The sequence below is a fragment of the Diabrotica virgifera genome, chromosome 3 (genome assembly GCF_917563875.1).
Source record: "Diabrotica virgifera virgifera chromosome 3, PGI_DIABVI_V3a".
NCBI classification, from domain to species: domain Eukaryota; kingdom Metazoa; phylum Arthropoda; class Insecta; order Coleoptera; family Chrysomelidae; genus Diabrotica; species Diabrotica virgifera.
Window position 1 is genome coordinate 263658067 of NC_065445.1, and position 19258 is coordinate 263677324.

Below are 19258 nucleotides of genomic sequence, written 5' to 3' on the forward strand. Positions count from 1 at the left end.
GGTAGTCTTCGTCGTGGGGGATCGCTATGTTGTTCTGCGTACTCTGGGTGGCTTGGGCGTAGGAGACGCCGGTTGCTTGTGGTCGTCTTTGCTGTGTTGGTTGCTGTGGCCTCTTTGGTGGTGGTCTTCCCCATGTTGGGCACCTAGGGCATCCTCTGTAGCTGGCTGGATGGCTGCCTTTGCAGTTGGCGCATGTCGCTTTGTCTTCTCTGGCACGTTGGCACTGCTTTGTGGAATGGTCTTCGCCGCATTTGACGCACCTGGGATCCTTATGGCACGCGTTCTGGGCATGGTGGAATCCTTGGCAGTTGAAGCACTGCGTGGGTCCTGTTGCCTTGCGTAGGTCCTCTACCACGACCTTCATGTGGCACAGGTTGGTTATACGCCTCGCCGCCTCGACGTCCCCCTGGCTCAGAGTCACAACAAACATCGGCAATTGTCTTCTTGGTCCGGTTCTTGAGGACATATTTTTGGCTGCTTGGCAGTCAATGTTGTATTGAGCTGCCATTTCGTTCTTTATGTCTGCCTCTGTGGTATTTGTGGGTAGCCCTCTTATTACCACTTTGGGTTTTACTTCTTCCTCAAATGGGAAGGCTATCCACTGTAATCTTCTGTCTTTCATGGACTTCGCATATTCCTCTATTATGTGGGTCATTTTGCGGTAATCTTCCGGGCTTTTCGCCTGGATGAGGGTTTCCCTACCACTCTTGGAGATCCTGTTTACCGTGACCACATTTTGCTTTTGGGCTATATTTAGGATTGCCCCTGTCTCGCTTACGCTCTGTAATTTTATTACAGGCGGCTTACGTTGGTATGTTGCCTGTTTTTCAGGCAACACGGCAGCTTCTTCTTCTTGGTTTGTTACCATCTGTTCCGACTCTGAGACACTGGGACGTCTTGGCGGAGGCGCACCTCCACCTGCGCTCGTGGCTGGATGGATTGGTGGGATTTGACCTCGGGGCAGGTTGTAGGTATCTTGTGCTGGGGGGGAAGCAGCCCTCATGGCATTTTTTGCTTGGTTTTCCCATGACGTCGCATCTTCTTTTGGAATTTGGGATTTCAATTTTGGGAAATCTTCTTTGGTTTTTGGTTTTGCACCTCGAATGTTCGTCAGTCTCTCACCTGCGGATGGTTTTGGCTTTAATGCTTCAGGGAGTGGCTGTAGCTTTGGCTTAGTGGTTTCGGGGGCTGGCGTCGGTTGTTTTGACTGCTTCATGAGCTCCATCATGGCGTCCATCTTTTTTGACATTTCCATCATTTGGTATTTTAGTCTCTCGTTTTCGATTGTGAGTCGCTCGTTTTTTTCTTCTTGATCTGCCAACATCTTTTTCAGCATCTCTATCAAGGTTGAAGTGTCTTCATTGCCATTCTTCTTTTTTATCTTCTCTTTCTTGTCTTCTTTATCTTCGCTGTCACTCTCTTTGGCACGTTTGGTAGTGCCTCTGTTTGCCTGCACGGCCTCGTCTTCTACCATGGGCTCTACTTCTGGTTTTTTACCGTCTTTCTTGGGTTCTTCGCCGCCCTTCTTAGTCTCCTCTCTCTTCTTTTTGGATTTCTCCTTTTTCCTCTCGCTCCTGGGGAGTTTGAAGCCATCTTTCTCGCTTTTCGCATCATCCACGGATGAGTATCCCTCAGTGTCAGAGCTGATTTCCTGAAAAGGGTTTGGGCCCACTTTGCGTGAGCCCTCATATATTGGCAGGGAATGTGCCATAGAACGGGGCAATGATTGAGACCTAGCTCTATCAATCTTGTGGGGTTGGGGGGCGAACTGTCCTAGTTTTGACGAAGCCTTTTTTTCTGCCGACTGGCCCGACGCCAGCTCGACTTCAGGGTTGGCTCCCTGCACCACGCGCGGTTGTTCACGTACCCAGACAGAACTAGGTACGGGTTCCACTTGCTGTTCTCAACCTACTGACCTAGGGGCCGGGGCTGCAACAGTGTTGATAAATAAACAACACCTATGCAGTGTCGAGGTGCAATGTTTTAAATTGCACCCATCCCTTACGGAGGCACAGTAGGTATCCCGTAGTGGGCTCACGTCGAGCCCACTATTTCTTCTTCTGCTGACCGAACTCTAGCTGTGGCGTCTCAGAGAATCCAATAAAATCAAATTCCCTAAGTTCACCACATCCAGTAGAACGGCCTTTGCCTCTGCTTCTAGCCTAGGGCTTAGAAGTGCACGATTTCGCTACCACGCTTACATTCGTGGTTGGAATGAAAATTCCTGCTAATCGTACACTTCGTCCACCGTTTGGCTCCTCGTACTCTTCTCGCCTCAGAGAGTAAGAAGCGCTCAACTGTTTACCCTGCTTACATTCAGGGCAGAACTAATAAGTCCCCAGTCAAGCCACTCCCACTTCTTTGGCGTTGTCGCTGCTCTGCTCCGCTCCGCTCGTACGTGTTGCTCCTTCGGTGGCTAGCACCGAACTCTAACTACTAACTTACTCCAATTTAAACGTATGTTAAAAGTGCAATACCGCTCTCTCTCTGTCACTTACACAGGATGCTCATACAATCTTTCTCTTTTCTCACGAGCCACTATGCCGTTCGGCACTGGGATTTTTATGATTTTCATCCTTTATCCGGTCAGCTGTGGGTGGCCAGAGTCGGTAGATTTGCATTGCGCTACACAGTTGCCAGATTTGATATAATTTATAAAAATAAAGAGAAATATTCACAAAAAAAAATAAACAGGCATTAAAATGTTTTTAAGATAAAAAATATGTTTCTGCATAGTTAGCAAGGTAGTGCCATGGCTCTATGGCACTACCTCACGGGCCGCCACTGAGACAGCGTTATATTTTATACTGCTTCATTCGATAGGCATTATGTTCCCAGGAATTCTAGCCACTGCATTTGAAACAAGCTATAGTGACAGTTTCGGTCTTAATACTGATATTAAATATCTTTAAATATCTATTATTCTTTCTACTTCACTTCGGTAAAAGAAGTTCTGAAATAAATATGATAGGAATCATTTCTATGAAACTTTTACAGTTCGTTTACAAATTTAATAAACTGTTTCGATTATTACGTAACGCCGAGGTCTAAATATCTCATAAAAAATTATGATATGATATACTTAGTACGCCATAGTTCAAAATATAAGACACTGCGATCTATAATTTTGTAAAAGCCATTAATTTTGAATAATTATACATCGAATCTAGTATTGCTGCCTATTAATTTCGTGTGGTTGATTTGGTATGTTGAATAAGATAATTGCGGGTAGGAAAGAATATAGTTCATAAAACCGGTGAGGTAATTTTGTGGTTCCGTCATTTACCGTACGAATAGTTGATATTAACATTTATACAGATTTTTTTTACAAAATAGTAAAACTGAGAACAAAATTGAAAGTTCTCTGAAAATATTAATAATTTGTAAAGTTTTGAAAGTAGTGTTATTTTCTTGTCTCTTATTTTATCGATCTGTTTACGGGTACAATCGTACAATAATTATTCAATTGTTAACGGTATCATGGCGTATTCCCGTCATCCTTTGCCAAACCCCTCTGTCCAAGGAATCTTCTTCTTGTAAATTGCGGTCATGCATTGATCTCCTGACGCTCTCATTCCATGACCTTCGCGGTCTACCTCGCTTTCTCCTTCCTGGTGAAGTCCACTGAAATATTTATTAGGCCAACGTTCTTCAGGCATTCTTAATAGGTGTCCAAACCATTTCAATGATCTTCGTTCAATTCAATCTACTGCAGTTTCCTCTTCTTTTATATTTCTACTAATATAAATCTGCGATAACTGACTGATCACAAATCTTCCTCCTCGTTCCATGAGCCCTTGTCAAGATCTGGTGACAATCTAAATATTGTTAGTTTGCTGTCTTCGTTGGCTGAGATTCTGCACCAAATGGACGGCTCATTTACCGATTTTCCCATCAGTCTTCATCTAGCCTTTGATCGAATTACCATTTATAAATCGTTCATTCAGCAAGTTTAGAATTTACAGAACATCCAGTTTTTATTTTTTTCTTTTTCTTTATTTCTGCCCTTAGCGCTCGTACATATGAGCGCGGTTTGCCAGCAGTTGACGCCGCGGTTGGCCGACGTTTGTACCGTACACATGACAGCGTTTGACTGGCGGTACCATTCCTTCCCTAGTAACTTACAACCGCCGCAATTTGACGACGTTGAGCGGTTGCATGTGTACGCATGTTGAGCGGTTGCATGTGTTCCTATGTTGACTTGAACAGCGGCGTTTGGGTTTTTCAGGTAAACCGCGGTGTAACCGCCTGCATGTGTACGAGCGCTAAGTTTTAAACATTTTCGTTTTCTGAATAAAATCATTCTTGTGTAATTTGTATTGCGATGAGCTTTTCATTGATTTGTTTTCTTGCAGTTCAGATACAGGGTGGGGCATTAGTATGACAAAGTCCAATTACTCGTTTGTCGTAATAGATACGAAAAAAGTTATTTAGATAAAAGTTGGGGCACTGATAGGACCATAATTTAAAAATATTTTAAAATGTACAGGGGCGTACGTATTGACAGGGTGACACAAATTTATGTTTTTTTAAATAGAACACCCTGTATATTTTTACATTTTTGAATTCTCCTCAATGTTTCCTTTCTTAAAATATATGGTTTTGTAATATTATACGAGGTAGTTTAAAAGATAATTACGTTTTTCTGTTAATTTCGTAGCAAACTTTACACCCTGTAGAATTGTAGTGATTAGACATCAAATTTTTATTTTATGTTCAAACGATTTTTAATATAGTCTACTATTGTTAAACATTAACAGTATAGCGAAATGTTAAATTTTAGTATACAGGGTTGGTCGAAACTTGGAATGAGTATTTTCTTAGTTTTCTTAAATGGAACACCCTGTATTTTAGTACTTCTTTATTTCTTATGCATTCCCTATACCTAAGTGCTTTAATTTGTAAGTTATTCGTGATTCTTTAAGCCAAACATTAATTGCAAGAAAAATTAAGTGAAATTTTATTAGGTGGCCGTGAAAATATTCAATCAAAAATAATTTTCCAAAAAAAAATACATCATAATCTAACCTGATCCTTAATTTATTAAAATTGGATGAGATATCCAAATAAATTCGTAGTTAAGATTGTTGGTGCGCAACATATTAATAAAAACATACAATGTTCTACCTAGTCGGCTATGGCACTAAATTTCCTTAAACATTTGACATACTATTTTTATAGTTCCAGTTGCTTTGTTACCATTACTAATATGGATTTTTCTAATGAGGAACTGATAAGATTTTTGTGCTAATGGAGTATAACAAAAATGTGCTATTAGCAATAACAATTTTTCATTAGAAATTCCCTGATAGACCACAAGTAAGAAGCGAAACGTTTAAAAATATACTAGAACGATTTTAACGGACTGGACACTTAGATTATGATAAATCTAATCGAACAAAAATTATTGTAAGTGAAGAAAACAGGAATTAAATGTAATCCTTAGTGTCACTGAGGATCTGAATATTAGTACAACCGTTCTTACAATCTAAGTATCTAGTCTGTTGAAACCGTTTTAGTATACTTTCAAAAGTTGCTCTTTTTGGTTATCGTCTATCAGGGAATTGCTGATGAGACATTTTTATTGCAATTAGCTCAATTTTGTTATACTCTCCTAGCACAAAGCCATTTTAATCAGTTCCTCATTAGAAAAATTAATATTAATGATGGTAACAAATCAACTGGAACTATATAAATAGTATAATGTCAAATGTTCAAGCAAATTTTGTGTCATAGCCAACTAGGGAGACTTTTGTATGTTTGATTAATTTTTTAAGCACCAACAACCTTAACTAAAATTTATTAGGATATCTCATCCAATATTAATAAATTAGGGATCAGGCTAGATTATTATGTATTTTTTTTCGAAAAATTATTTTGGATTGGATATATTCACGGCCACCTAATAAAATTTCACGTAATTTTTGTTGCAAATAATGTTTGGCTTAAAGAATCACGATTAACTTACAAATTAAAGCAATTAGGTATAGGGAATGCTTAAGAAATAAAAAAGTACCATAAAATATCACTTCATTACAATACTAAAATACAGGGTGTTATATTTAAGAAAGCTAAGAAAATACTCATTCCGAGTTTCGACCCACCCTGTATACTAAAATTAAACATTTCGCTATACTGTTATTGATTAACAGTAGTAGACTATATTAAAAATCGTTTGAATATTAATAGAGAATATAATGTCAAATCACTACAATTCTACAGGGTGTAGATGTTGCTACGAAATTAACAAAAAAAACGTATTTAACTTTTAAACTACCTCGTATAATATTACAAAACCATATATTTTAAGAAAGGAAACTCTAAGGAGAATCCAAAATTGTAAAAATATACAGGGTGTGTTCCATTTAAAAAAACATAAGTTTGTGTCACCCTGTCAATACGTACGACCCTGTATATTTAAAAATATTTTTAAATTATGGTACTATGTGTGCCCTAACTTTTACCTAAAAATTTTTTTTTCGTATCTCCTACGACAAACGAGTCATTGGACTTTGTCACACTAATGCCCACCCTGTATGGACTGTGTTTTGAAAACAGCAAAAGAAAACTGTAATTTGTTGATGCTAAGCCAAAAATGCATTCAAGTTATAAAAGAAAAAGAAAGTATTGCGCGCTGATAGTAAATTATTACCATAAATGCATCACCACACCTTAAAATTGATGTTAGTTAAAACAAAAGACCAATAACAATCAAAGACTGCAATTATTTGAAGAAGGATTTCTCCTGTGACAAAATCGGGGTCAACAAATGAACAAATCACGAGAATGGACGTCAAGTTTCTTCACATTAATTTCAATAATGATGATCTCGGTAATGGATAATTTAATTTACAATTATCTCGATTTGGAACAATTGGTTATTAGACAAATGTTAACTTTCACGAAAATTAATTTTGCGTAAATATTTCAAGGAAATAGTTTCGTCTCCATATCAGATATTTTCAGAGAAATGGGAAAGTTGTATTTTTTGGATAATAGCTAGTTGGAACTCCAAACTACTGTATTTTTTTTATTACTGGTCTTTTTTAATTCTCCCATTTTATTTCAACAAAATCTTTCATTTGACATTATTTTTACACTCTCTGTAATGAATAATATCTCTCTAGATAGTCTATCTCTTCTACATTTTCCTTTTGTGCTGACTTCAATCGTTCTAGTGTGTCTTTTGACTTCAAGATCTTGCTTACAGCTTCTAAACTTACACCAAACCCTTTGGAAATATCTCTTTGAGTCAATGATGTGTGTTCACACGGCAGCCAATTGTCTTTGTTCGTGGTGTTTATTGAATAATAATGGCATTCTTCTTTTTCTTCTCCTTCCTCAATCTTTATATTTCCTGGGGTCGTTGTTCCTTACTCTTTTTCTCCACTCATTTCTGCCCATTCTGACTCTGCCTCTGTTTCTCTCAATTTCTAAGTGCTCTATTATTCGTGCTACATCTGTACAGGCCAGACTTCATCGCCGTACACCAACGCAGGCCCACCACACTTTTGTATGTCTTTCCTTTCAGCACTTTAGGGATTTTTTGAATACAGAATACCCTGCTTATTCGCTTCCAGTTAGTTAAACCAACCAGCCTGGATTCTTTCAAAAGTCCAGGTACTGTCGAGCAATTTCTCGACAGTATGTCATTTCCCGTTATGCAGTAGCTAAAGTATTTAGATTCTTCTGCTCGTCCTAGTTTTTCTCCAAACAATTCGATGTGTCCAACCACTCCTGTTCCTCTCAACCAGCTGGTTTTCAACATGCTAACCTTAAACCCTCCTTCTTCAATAGCCCTTCTCCAAACCTTCAACTTCTCCTCCAGCATTAGATTTTCGATCAGGTCCCACTACCTTACTACTCTTCATCCTATTTAATGCATCGACAATCTCTCGTTGTCCCGGGTAACACCTTCTCATTAGGGACCCCGCATCCTCTGTCCTGGTTTTCCTCATTTAGCAACTTTCGAAAGTATGCATACCATCTTTGCTTTATTTCAATATCGGACATTATTAGGTACATCCGCACTCTTAATCTTCCACGCGTGAGTTAAGTCCTTTCATTATTTGTCCCTTGCTTTAGCAAATTTTGGCCTTGCCTTTGGGCAATTCCAACTCTTCATACAGCTGTGAAAGATGATCTTTCCTTAGCAGTAGGAACAGCGTCCTTTGCTTCCCTCTTTGCTGCCTTGTATATATCTTTCTCTTCATCTTCTCCCTTCTGTTGCATTTCATCGTTCCACCACCAAGTTTCATTGTTTCTAGGAGGCCCTTCACCAGTTGTTTTTACTATCACTTCCTCTTTCACTCGTATCACAATTTTGCCGTTAGCTTTTCACCAGTCATTTACCTCAGCGTATCTTTTGCCTGTAACTTTTCCAAACTCTTCCTGCACTAATTGTGAAAAATTTGATCTCACAATTCCTAATAGCTTATTACAACATTAATTAATGCTGCTTCATCGGATATAATCACATGAACTTTTTCTTTTCCAGTTTTTTTCAGATTATTTTATAGTAGATACCAAATTTAAAACGTTTATAATGGCAGTATTTAGATATTCAAAATCCATTCTTAACTGGTATTAAACTTGTACAGTTTATATTTCAAAGGAAACTTTCAATCTCTTCTATATTTTATAAATAAACAGCCAAAAATTTTTTTTCTCAGAACTAGCCTCGGATTATATTGCACTTGTTTTATTGGTGACGGGTATACCCAGGCATCAAAAAATCATAAAATTCTCACGTTCCTACCATTTTGTTCATTTGTTTGTTGTTTTATTTCAGGAAGGGAACTCGTAAAGGAATTTGCCAAGTACCGTTATGGCGTGTTTGACGAAGAAGGGTACCAAAGTGATTCCATCTACCCCATTTGCTACTATGACGATCAAACAAAGCAAGTGAAAGTCACCGGATGCTCAGATTTGCCACTAAAAGATAATGGGTGAGTAAACAAGCCATTAAATTTTTGGTTTCTTTGAAATACTTCTTGTGTTTCAGTTTTGTATATTTTTTTGTCTCAAGATTTAAATTAACTCTTTGTGACAGCTATGGTCATTTACAAACAGTGAAAAGTATATAATTACACTTTTATAATAAAACGAACTTTTTATAATAAAACGTTTTCATTATTTATAGGACCCAATATAAAATTATAAACTACGAGTATTTTGTTGTTTCAATTTCTGTCATAAAAGTTTTTTGTAATCCACTATTTTAGAGGCATATTTTCTCTAGCGGATTTAAACTCATAAACGAAAGAAAATATTTAATTTATATATAATAATTAACTTATAAAATACGAACTTTTAGGGCCAGTTGTTCGAAAGCTAATCAACAATGATCATTATCAAATATTTAATTACTGTCACCAACTGTCAATGTCAACTTTGTTTGGGTTGCTGAAAACATAATATTAAATTACTTAATCAATTATGTTAATAATTGTTATGTTAATTGATTAACTAATCTCATAATTTTAATCAACTACGTTTTCAGCAACCCAATAAAAGTTGACATTGACAGTTTTGGTGACAGTAATTAAATATTTGATAGTGATCATTGTTGATTAGCGTTCGAACAACCGGCCCTTAGTATATTAACTTTTAATTATTTATTAAAAATTAAAGAAAGATACGCAACAGCCGAGTTTCGAACTCGGGACCTCTCGATCTGCAGTCTAATGCTCTACCACTGAGCCACCATCAATTTGTAATTATCGATTTGTTGACGTACTTTAAAATGGAATCTAAATGTCATTGCATTAGTCACATTTTTAAAATAGTTTGAAATTAAAAAAATCGATTTATCCATAATGAAAAACTAGAACGAACATGTAAACTGAATGGAACCAGCTAGATTAGCGAACATCTGTAAAAACAACAAGCCGTATAGCAGAAGACCCGTTGGAAGGCCGCCGAAAAGGTGAAAAGACAATGTACAGTCAACAACAACTGAAACAGAATAAGAGGCAGACAAACAGGAGTAATCCTAGTCGCACAAAAAAGAAGAAGAAGATTTATCCATATAATAGCAGTTAAATATTGCGTTGTTAGCAAGTTCTGAGCTATTCTGAAAATTTCAGGTGCCTAGGTAGCCTAGAACTCTGCTTAAAATGGATTACAAAATTTGCGGAGACAGGGACAAAGACAAAGCCAAGTATATAAAAAAGTCTTAATAATTATTATAACAAAGAACTAATATTCAATCCTTTTTGGATCCATAGCGTATTAAATGATTAATGATTTTTAATTAATATTTATAACATTTTTGAATTGCCTGCTTGCTCTTTGAGGTAGTACAATAGGTTTCATCTTCTCTTGTATTGTGATAATTGATACATGCATTTATGGATCCATTCTCATATAATATCAGTCCTCCGATCATATCTACAGCGTGTCTACTTGAGTTGGAAAGATATGGGAAACTTTTTTATTATTAATTTTACGAAAAAAAGTTATTCTTTATAAAAAGTTTTGCATGCCCCAAAACCTAAGATTCAATCATCAGATATTAATTTTCTGAATATTATACGAGGTATGTCAAAAAATATGAACTTCGTTCAAGAGTAAAGTACCTTTATTTCTCTCAATATCGAAAATGCTTATTCTGAAAAGTTGTTTGGAAATAAAAACTAAGCTCAAATATGCAATTACATGCTTCTAATTGGAAAAAAATATTTTCCAAATTTTTCTCAAATTTATTGATACTAACTTCGTTTTGATTCATTACACATACGATAACTCTTTTATTATTACTTTTACGAAAAAAGGTATTCTTTATAAAAAGCTCTGTAGGTCATAAGGCCGAAGATGCAACCAACAGATATCACATTTTATTAATTTTATACGAGTTATGTCAAAAAATATGAATTTCACTCAAGAGTAAAGTACCTTTATTTTTCACAATATTGAAAACAGTTATTAAAAAAGTTGTTTAGAACTAAAACTATGTGTCAATATGCAATTACATCCTTCTAATTGAAATACTGTGAAATATAAAGGTGCTATAATATTGAGCGAATTTCATATTTTTTGACACACCTCGTATAAAATTAATAAAAATTGATATATCATGGTTGTGTCTTAGATTTTAGACCATGCAAAGCTTTTTACGAAGAATAACTTTTTTTCGTAAAATGAATAATAAACGAGTTATCATATTTGTAATAATTAAAAACAATGTTGGGTATCCTTAAATTTGAGAAAAAATTTTTTTTTTCAATAAGAAGCATGTAATTGCATATTTGATCTTAGTTTTTAATTCCAAACACTTTTTATCATAAGAATTTTCGATATTGAGAGAAATAAAGGTACCTATTTTTTGCATATTTTTACATATTTTTTGACATACCTCGTATAATATTCAAAAAATTTGATATCTGATGATTGAATCTTAGGTTTTGGGGCATGCAGAACTTTTTATAAAGAATAACTTTTTTTCGTAAAATTAATAATAAAAAAGTTTCCCATATGTTTCCAACTCAAGTAGACACGCTGTATATGTCTCCCATACTATTTGGTAGATTTGGTGTAGGTATCATATTCACTCCAATGGCATCTAGGAAAAACTAAACGATAGCATAACAGGAAATCTACTGGGATTTAGAAAATGCTTTGGCACTAGAGAGGCATTATTTATTATACAAACACTCATAGAACAGTATCGAGATGTCAAATGTGACTTATTCATAAATATGTGTGGTTAACTTTGAGAAAGCCTTCGACAAAGTACAACACAGAAGGCTTGCAAACATATTATGGAACACATAAATATATGCACAGGATGTGAGAATCATTACAATTGCGGACAGCAGAGAAGGGCTACAAATTTTGGTTGATCGCACTATGCAGTACTGCGAGAGGTGTAAAATTGCTCTGAACACAAAAAAAAACAAAAATCATGATTATCAGTTAGAACAAGATTGATAAAAGTACCCAGATACAATTATTATTTGGGATGTGAGCTAAATGAACAATTGGACCGCAGCCTCGAAATAAAACGACGCATTGAAATTTCGAGAAGGGCTTTGAATAAGATGAAAACAGTATTATGCAATGGAAAACTGGGAATATAAATTATAACTACAGTATTAAGATGCTACCTGTTCTTTTATATGGAGTTAAAGTCTGGACAATTACGGACGGAACTGAAAAAAAGACTTGCTTGCCAGCTTTTAGATATGGTGTTATCGAAGAATGTGGAAAATATCATGGACACAACACGTAACAAACACAGAAATATTAAGAAAAATTAAAAAAGAAAAAGAAATACTCAACACTATGAAGCGAAGAAAAATGAGCTGTGTTAGTATTACTTAATTATTCTCTGCATTATCCAACATCCCTAATTAGAAACCTAATTAGAAACGAAAGATATACCAGTTTCTGCAAACCTTAATTGAAGGAAAGATCGAAGGAAGACGGGGAGTGGGCAGGAAGAAAATGCCATGGCTCCGTAATGTCAAACAATGGACAGGGCTAAGAAACATACGAGACCTAAGCAAGGGATAGAGAAAAATGGTCAAACGTGATCGCGAACATCCATTAGTGGATTGCATAAGAAGAAGAAGATTTAACATCCAAGTAGCAGTCTTCTTCAGTACTACAAATCATAGCACTGAAATCTTCCATAATTGTTGTGAATTCCCTTATGGTATAGATGTGATGATCAAGCACTTTTAAAATAAGTACAAAAAAAACTTATATACCTATCGTTAAAGCACAAAAAATCGCAAAAATCGTTTATTTTTTATTCATATATTTCTTTTATTTTTAGAGTTTGTTCCGACAAGAACGCCATCTACAACAAAACCGAGATGATGGATGAAAAAGCCCGCTCCAGCATAATGTTTTCTCCAGACAGTCCATCAGTGTCCATGTTTTGTGACGAGGGAAACCACAACCGCTTGGCACCAACCAAACACAACTTCTTTTGTGAGAGAAGAAGCGTTTTGGACGTCATCATAAGCCACGCAGACTTCGCCAAGAACCCACACAATTCCTTCAGCGGCAACCAAATCACAGACACTACCCCTCGAATTGTTTACAAGAAGCAGAATATTACTAGATATGTTTTCATCATTGAAAACTCTAAAGATATGATGCTAAGAGAGTCATGGAGTTACTTAAGGCTCGCCATGAGGCAGTGGGTCGGATATGTTTTGCCAGACAATACTGAAATCGGTATGGTTCTCTCTGATCCAACTCAATCTATAAGAGCTTTAAACATCGTTCCTGCTAAAGTGACAAATGACAGATTTGGAAAAGACAACAGAGATAAGTTCTACTCAGCTCTCCCTTATACACCAAACGAAAGTATGCAACCTGTCTGTCTACATTGTGCTGTAACAGAAGCTATGAACATGCTAAAAGAAAGAACCAAGACTAATGGAGCAGCAAATAATGTTATAGTTGTCATTGCGACAGGTATGACACTAGATAGCCGTATGAAGTCTACCATAAACGAGTTAAAAAAATTCAAAATTAAAGTTGCCACCGTCAACTATCCTGACGTTTTGCGTCCAAGTACTTTAGGTTTGTTGGCTGCAGAGACCGGAGGTACCGACTACACAGTCTTTGAAGAAAAACTAAACGTAGACACAACACTCTTAACGACTTACTTTGATCTACACAACGTTCTATATGATATTGTTATGAAGTTCAGTGCTAAAACTCAAGTAGACTTACCAATGGAGATTCACAGAAAGGCAATAACTGATGATGGTCGCAGCTCCATTACTGGTAGCTTTATGTTGGATCCTAGTATGGGAGAACCAGCTCAGTTTATATTCTACACGCACAATACTGTAACTCCACTCATTAAAGGATTGAAGCTGATCAGCCCTAGTCACCAGATCTACTACAGCAGGAATGACAAACTTATCTTCTTCAAAATGATCACACTGGACGCCAATATCTCAGAGGTAAGCCATTTTTATTCTGGTACTGATTCATTGATCAATTTTCTCTTTGCCAAAAGCTAGAGACTTGTTGAGCTAGAGATTACTATCAATAATTTTTGTATTTTTTACAGACTGGTACGTGGACATACGTCGTTGAACCGTATTCAGGCAACCCACAGCCGCATTTCATCCAAGTAATGGCAACTCCAAAATCAATCTTCGCTCCAGTGATCAAAGCCAGTTTCAGAACACATCGCAACATCCCCAATGGACCCATTCTTCTTTTGGCTGAACTTAAATATGGAGACGCCCCCATAATGGGAGCCAAAGTTGAGGTGACTGTAACCAAACCTGGGGTTAATGGATCTTTACCACTGAGAACTAAGATAGAGCTGTTGGACACTGGTTCTGGAGATCCAGATATCACCAAAGGAGATGGAGTTTACACCAAGTATTTTAGTGCTGCAGAATGGGGACCTGGTTTATATAATTTCGAGGTTATGGCTACTGATAATGGAAATACCGCTTATACATGGTCCAGTGGTTCTAAAAGAAACGGTAAGTTCCTTATTTTCTTTATTATTGTTCATGTTCTATGTCTATCTCTATGAATTCTGGGCGGTTTTTTGTAATTCTTTATAGTATTCTTTCCACTCTTCTTCTGATGCGTATTGTATTTGGATTTGTTCGTTGGATTTTTTCTTAAAGATTTCAATATTTTCCTGGATTCAGATTTCCTTGTTTCTCCTATTAGTACATTCTTTCACGGTTTTTGCTGTAAATTTTAAAGAACCACTTGGAATGACATGAAATTTGGCATATGCATATCTAGCATGTCAAAGAAAAAAAGTGATATTGTACCGATGTGTGCTTATGCCTGGGGGTGGGTTTCACCCCTTCTCGGGGGTGAAAAAACATACGCCCAAAATAAGTCCGGAAATGGATAAACTGACTCTGAGCAACTTTTGTTCTATAAAGTTTTTTCATTAAGTCAATACTATTCGAGTAATTTGTGAGTGTATATGATCATTTTTTAACAAAATAACCACGTTTTTAGACGGTTTTTCACAAATAACTCAAAAAGTAAGTATTCTGTCGAAAAAACCATTCTGAGCAAAAATATAGCCTGTAAAAAAGTGAAAAAAAATTATGTATGTATGCATAAGGTCTCTAGACCTGGTTGAAGCAGAGTTATACCTAGCTAATGAAAGATAGGTTTATATTAGCCAAATTTCAGATAGAATATTTTAACGTGAAATATCCAAAGAATGAAGCCCTTTTTAGAGAAAACTCATTACAACTTTTTGAAAGTGCTTAAAGAAATCTTTATTTCTGTTTTTATAAAAAGGTTTCTAGTATCAAATGTAAGCACATTAGGCTCAAACTAAAGTTGGTTCCTTTTGCTTTGTCTTAAAAAAATCGGGAAAATCATACCCTAATTAGCAACTAAAATGAAATTAATCGGTATCGCTTCACAAGTTGCTTTGGTTATGTTGTGTTTATTTATGATCTGTAAGTTTCATCCATTCAAAGTGCTTATTTAGAAAAAAATTGGTTTTAAAGTAAAATTTTTAAAATTTTTAATTTAAAAAAATGCTTTTTTTCAAAATAACTTGAAAATTATTCAAAATACCAAAAATCTTAGATAGCAAAAAAAGTCGCAGTTTCTTTTTTAAATATTTTGTATTTTTTTGTTTTTCTGTAAGACAAAAATTGGTTAAGATATGGCTGTTCAAAATGTTGAGTACACTCGTGTTTTTAGTGACTCCTTCAAGCCCTTTCATCTACAGTTTAAAAAATAAGGACTTTAAACAGAAGAAACTTACAGATCCTATAAACAATACATACGCGAGTAAATCAACTTCTGAAGTGGTAACGATTAAGTTCATTTCAGATGATATTAGGTGGTGATTTTTCCGATTTTTTACCAAAAAAAGGGACCAACCGTAATTTGTTTACTTTTGATGCTAGAAATTTTTTTAATAAAACAAAAATAAAGCTTTTTTAAGCACTTTTAAAAATTTGTAATTTTTTTGAGTTTTTTCCCAAAAAGTGCTTCGTGTTTTGATTATGTCACGTTAGAATATTCGATTTGGAATTTGACGAATATGAACCTATTTTTCATTAGCTATATCTCTGCTTCAACTAGGTCTAGAGAACTAATATATACAACATTTTTATCACCTTCTTAGAGGCTATATTTTTGTTCAGAATGTTTTTTTCGGCAAAATAGTTATAGTCCAGAAAGCCACTGCGCATCCGCTAGGAAAAATATTCTAATTCGGATTTTTTGCACAGTCTTTCTCAAAAAGGACTCCTTTTAACAAATTTGCATGTTGCCAGGACCAAAAGGTGGTCAAAACTTTTTTAAACGTTTTTTTTGTTTTTTTCCTAAAATTATTTTTTTTGCATGGAAAAAAGTTTTTTTTTGGATCATTCCAAACAGAAAAGGTCTTTAGTGACTTTTCTCTAAAAATGATAGTTTTTGACATATAAGCGATTAAAAATTGAAAATTGCGAAATCGGCCATTTTTAACCCTCAAAAACTATGTGAAAAACATGTTACCAAGGTAGGTAGATATTCTTTAAACATCGATTGATTAAATCCCGAAGAGTTTTTTGCAAAACAATATTCAAAACTCCTTTGTTTTTTAATTGCTAATCAAGCGTGCGCGACACTATTTTCCACCGACAGTATGGTGCAAATGAAAGGAATAAATTCGTTATTTCGTAAACCGGCGACTTTAAGGAAAAATCCCGAAACAGGTCGATTTTTATTTTTAAGTTATGATATTGAGGCATATATGGTATACTAGTGACGTCATCCGTCTGGGCGTGATGACGTAATCGATGATTTTTTTAAATGAGAATAGGGGTCGTGTGGTAGCTTATTTGAAAGGTTCTTCAATTCTCTTTTCAGTAATTTAAACATTTACATAATTATTTATACAGGGTGTCCTTCTACTTCTTTTTTTGTCAAATAATTTAATTAATTAAAAATTTTTTTGTGACCCTGTATAAATAATTATGTAAATGTTTATATTACTGAATAGAGAATTGAAGAACCTTTCAAATGAGCTGGCACACGACCCCTATTCTCATTTAAAAAAAATCATCGATTACGTCATCACGTCCAGATGGATGACGTCACTAGTATACCATATATGCCACAATATCATAACTTAAAAATAAAAATCGACCTGTTTCGTGATTTTTCCTTAAAGTCGCCGGTTTACGGAATAACGAATTTATTCCGTTAATTTGCACCATACTGTCGGTGGAAAATAGTGTCGCGCACGCTTGATTAGCAATTAAAAAACAAAGGAGTTTTGAATATTGTATTGCAAAAAACTCTTCGGGATTTCATCAATAGAAGTTTAAAGAATATCTACCTGCCTTGGCAACATTCAAATTTTCAGTTTTTCACATAGTTTTTGAGGGTTAAAAATGGCCAATTTCGCATTTTTTCAATTTTTAATCGCTGATATGTCAAAAACTATCATTTTTAGAGAAAAGTCACTAAAGACCTTTTCTGTTTGGAATGATCCAAAAAACCTAAAAAAAACTTTTTTCCATGGAAAAAAAATAATTTTAGGAAAAAACAAAAAAACAACGTTTAAAAAATTTTTGACCACCTGGTCACCAATTTTTGGTCCTGGCAACATGCAAATTTGTTAAAAGGAGTCCTTTTTGAGTAAGACTGTGCAAAAAATCCGAATTAGAATATTTTTCCTACCGGATTCGCAGTGGCTTTCTGGACTATTACTTTTCGAGTTATTTGAGAAAAACCGTCTAAAAACGTACCTAGTTATTTTGTTGAAAAATGAACATATTCACTCGCAAATAACTGGAAAAGTATTAACTTCATGAAAAGACTCTATAGAACAAAAGTTGCTTAAAATTAGTCAGTTTATCCATTTCCGGACATATTTTGGAAGTATATTTTTTCATCCCCGAGAAGGGGTGAAAGCCACCCCAAGGGCAAAAGCACACATCGGCACAATATCACTTTTTTTCTTTGACTTGTTAGCTATATGTAGGCCAAATTTCATGTGTAAATGCAAGTGGTTCTTTAAAATTGAGAGGTTTTGCAATATTTTACCGTTAAAGAACGTACTATATATATTATATTGTTCAATTTGTGCATATTATGTTCCTTCCCATTCATCATTCTTTTCCTTTGCGCTTCTTCGTTTTACTTCTGTTTTTTTCTTTGTACTTCTGTATGTCTTTTGGTGATAGGGTGTTCATACATTTCATATACCTATAGAATTTTCTTTTTTTCAATATATTTTTTGGTTTCTTCATTTATTTTTACTTTGTGTTGTGTATTTCTTTTCTCGAGTTCTCCCAAAGCTCTGAAATCGAATTCCCTTAATTTCTGATCAAATCAATCTCCTCTGGAAAAGGTCCTTTATAGATTAGTATTGGAGTAAACGTATGTTGATTTTCACTTCTTCGTTGTCTTCATTTTGACAGCTCAATTAGTCTTTCTTCATTATCATTTGTCACTTCTTCTCCAAAACGGGCTAGTGTGCTATCTATCATTTTGCTGTTTCTCTGCCTTCTTGTCAAGCGCTAACATAAACTTACGTGCATAGAAATCGGCCCACCTAAAAATTTGGTCATTTTTGATGTCTCATATTTCCTAAACCTGGGCCGATTTAAGTGATTTTTTTAAAAATGTTATAGCCTGATTCTTTAACAATACCACTGTACCAATATTGTTGCTAAACAGGTAAATTTTTATTATATACCAGGTGTACCAATCAAACTGTGTTTTTTCTCAATGTTCGCATCACCCTGTGGAATATTCTAGCATTTATAAAATACTGAAATTAAAGCCCAACTATAGGCACAGGTTTTCTTAACATTTTGTTTTTTGATTCATTCGGTTATGTTGGATAATAAGAAAGTCAGATACTTTAACAACTAGACATGTTCTTCATCAATACACGGTGTTTCTAAATAAGTGCGACAAACTTTAAGGGGTAATTCTGCATGAAAAAATAATGACAGTTGGCTTTATAAACGTATGTCCGCAAATGTTTCATTTCCGAAATACGGGATGTTGAATTTTTTCATACAAACTGACGATTTATTTTATTGCTTTAAAACCGGTTGAGATATGCCAATGAAATTTGGTGGGTTTCAAGACGTAGTTATTGCACATTTTTTGACATGCAATTAAGAATTTAATATTCACCATTAGCGCGCATACGTGTAATATGACCGATCATATTACCCGTATTCACGCTAATGGTGAATATAAAATTCTTAATTTTATGTCAAAAAATCTGCAATATTTATCTTTTAAAACCTACCAAATTTCATTTGCATATCTCAACTGG

At 35.1% G+C, this 19258-nt stretch overlaps 1 protein-coding gene across 2 annotated transcripts in view; it reads left to right on the forward strand.

Moving 5' to 3' along the window:
* The window catches only part of LOC114325972 (calcium-activated chloride channel regulator 1-like), a 217678-nt gene that overhangs the window by 195222 nt on the left and 3198 nt on the right, over positions 1-19258 (forward strand). For both annotated transcript variants that reach the window (XM_028274129.2, XM_028274128.2), the window contains exons 3-5: positions 8792-8948; positions 12782-13928; positions 14039-14465. In XM_028274129.2, coding sequence (XP_028129930.1) covers positions 8792-8948; positions 12782-13928; positions 14039-14465 — 1731 coding nt within the window. The remainder of the gene's footprint in view (positions 1-8791; positions 8949-12781; positions 13929-14038; positions 14466-19258) is intronic.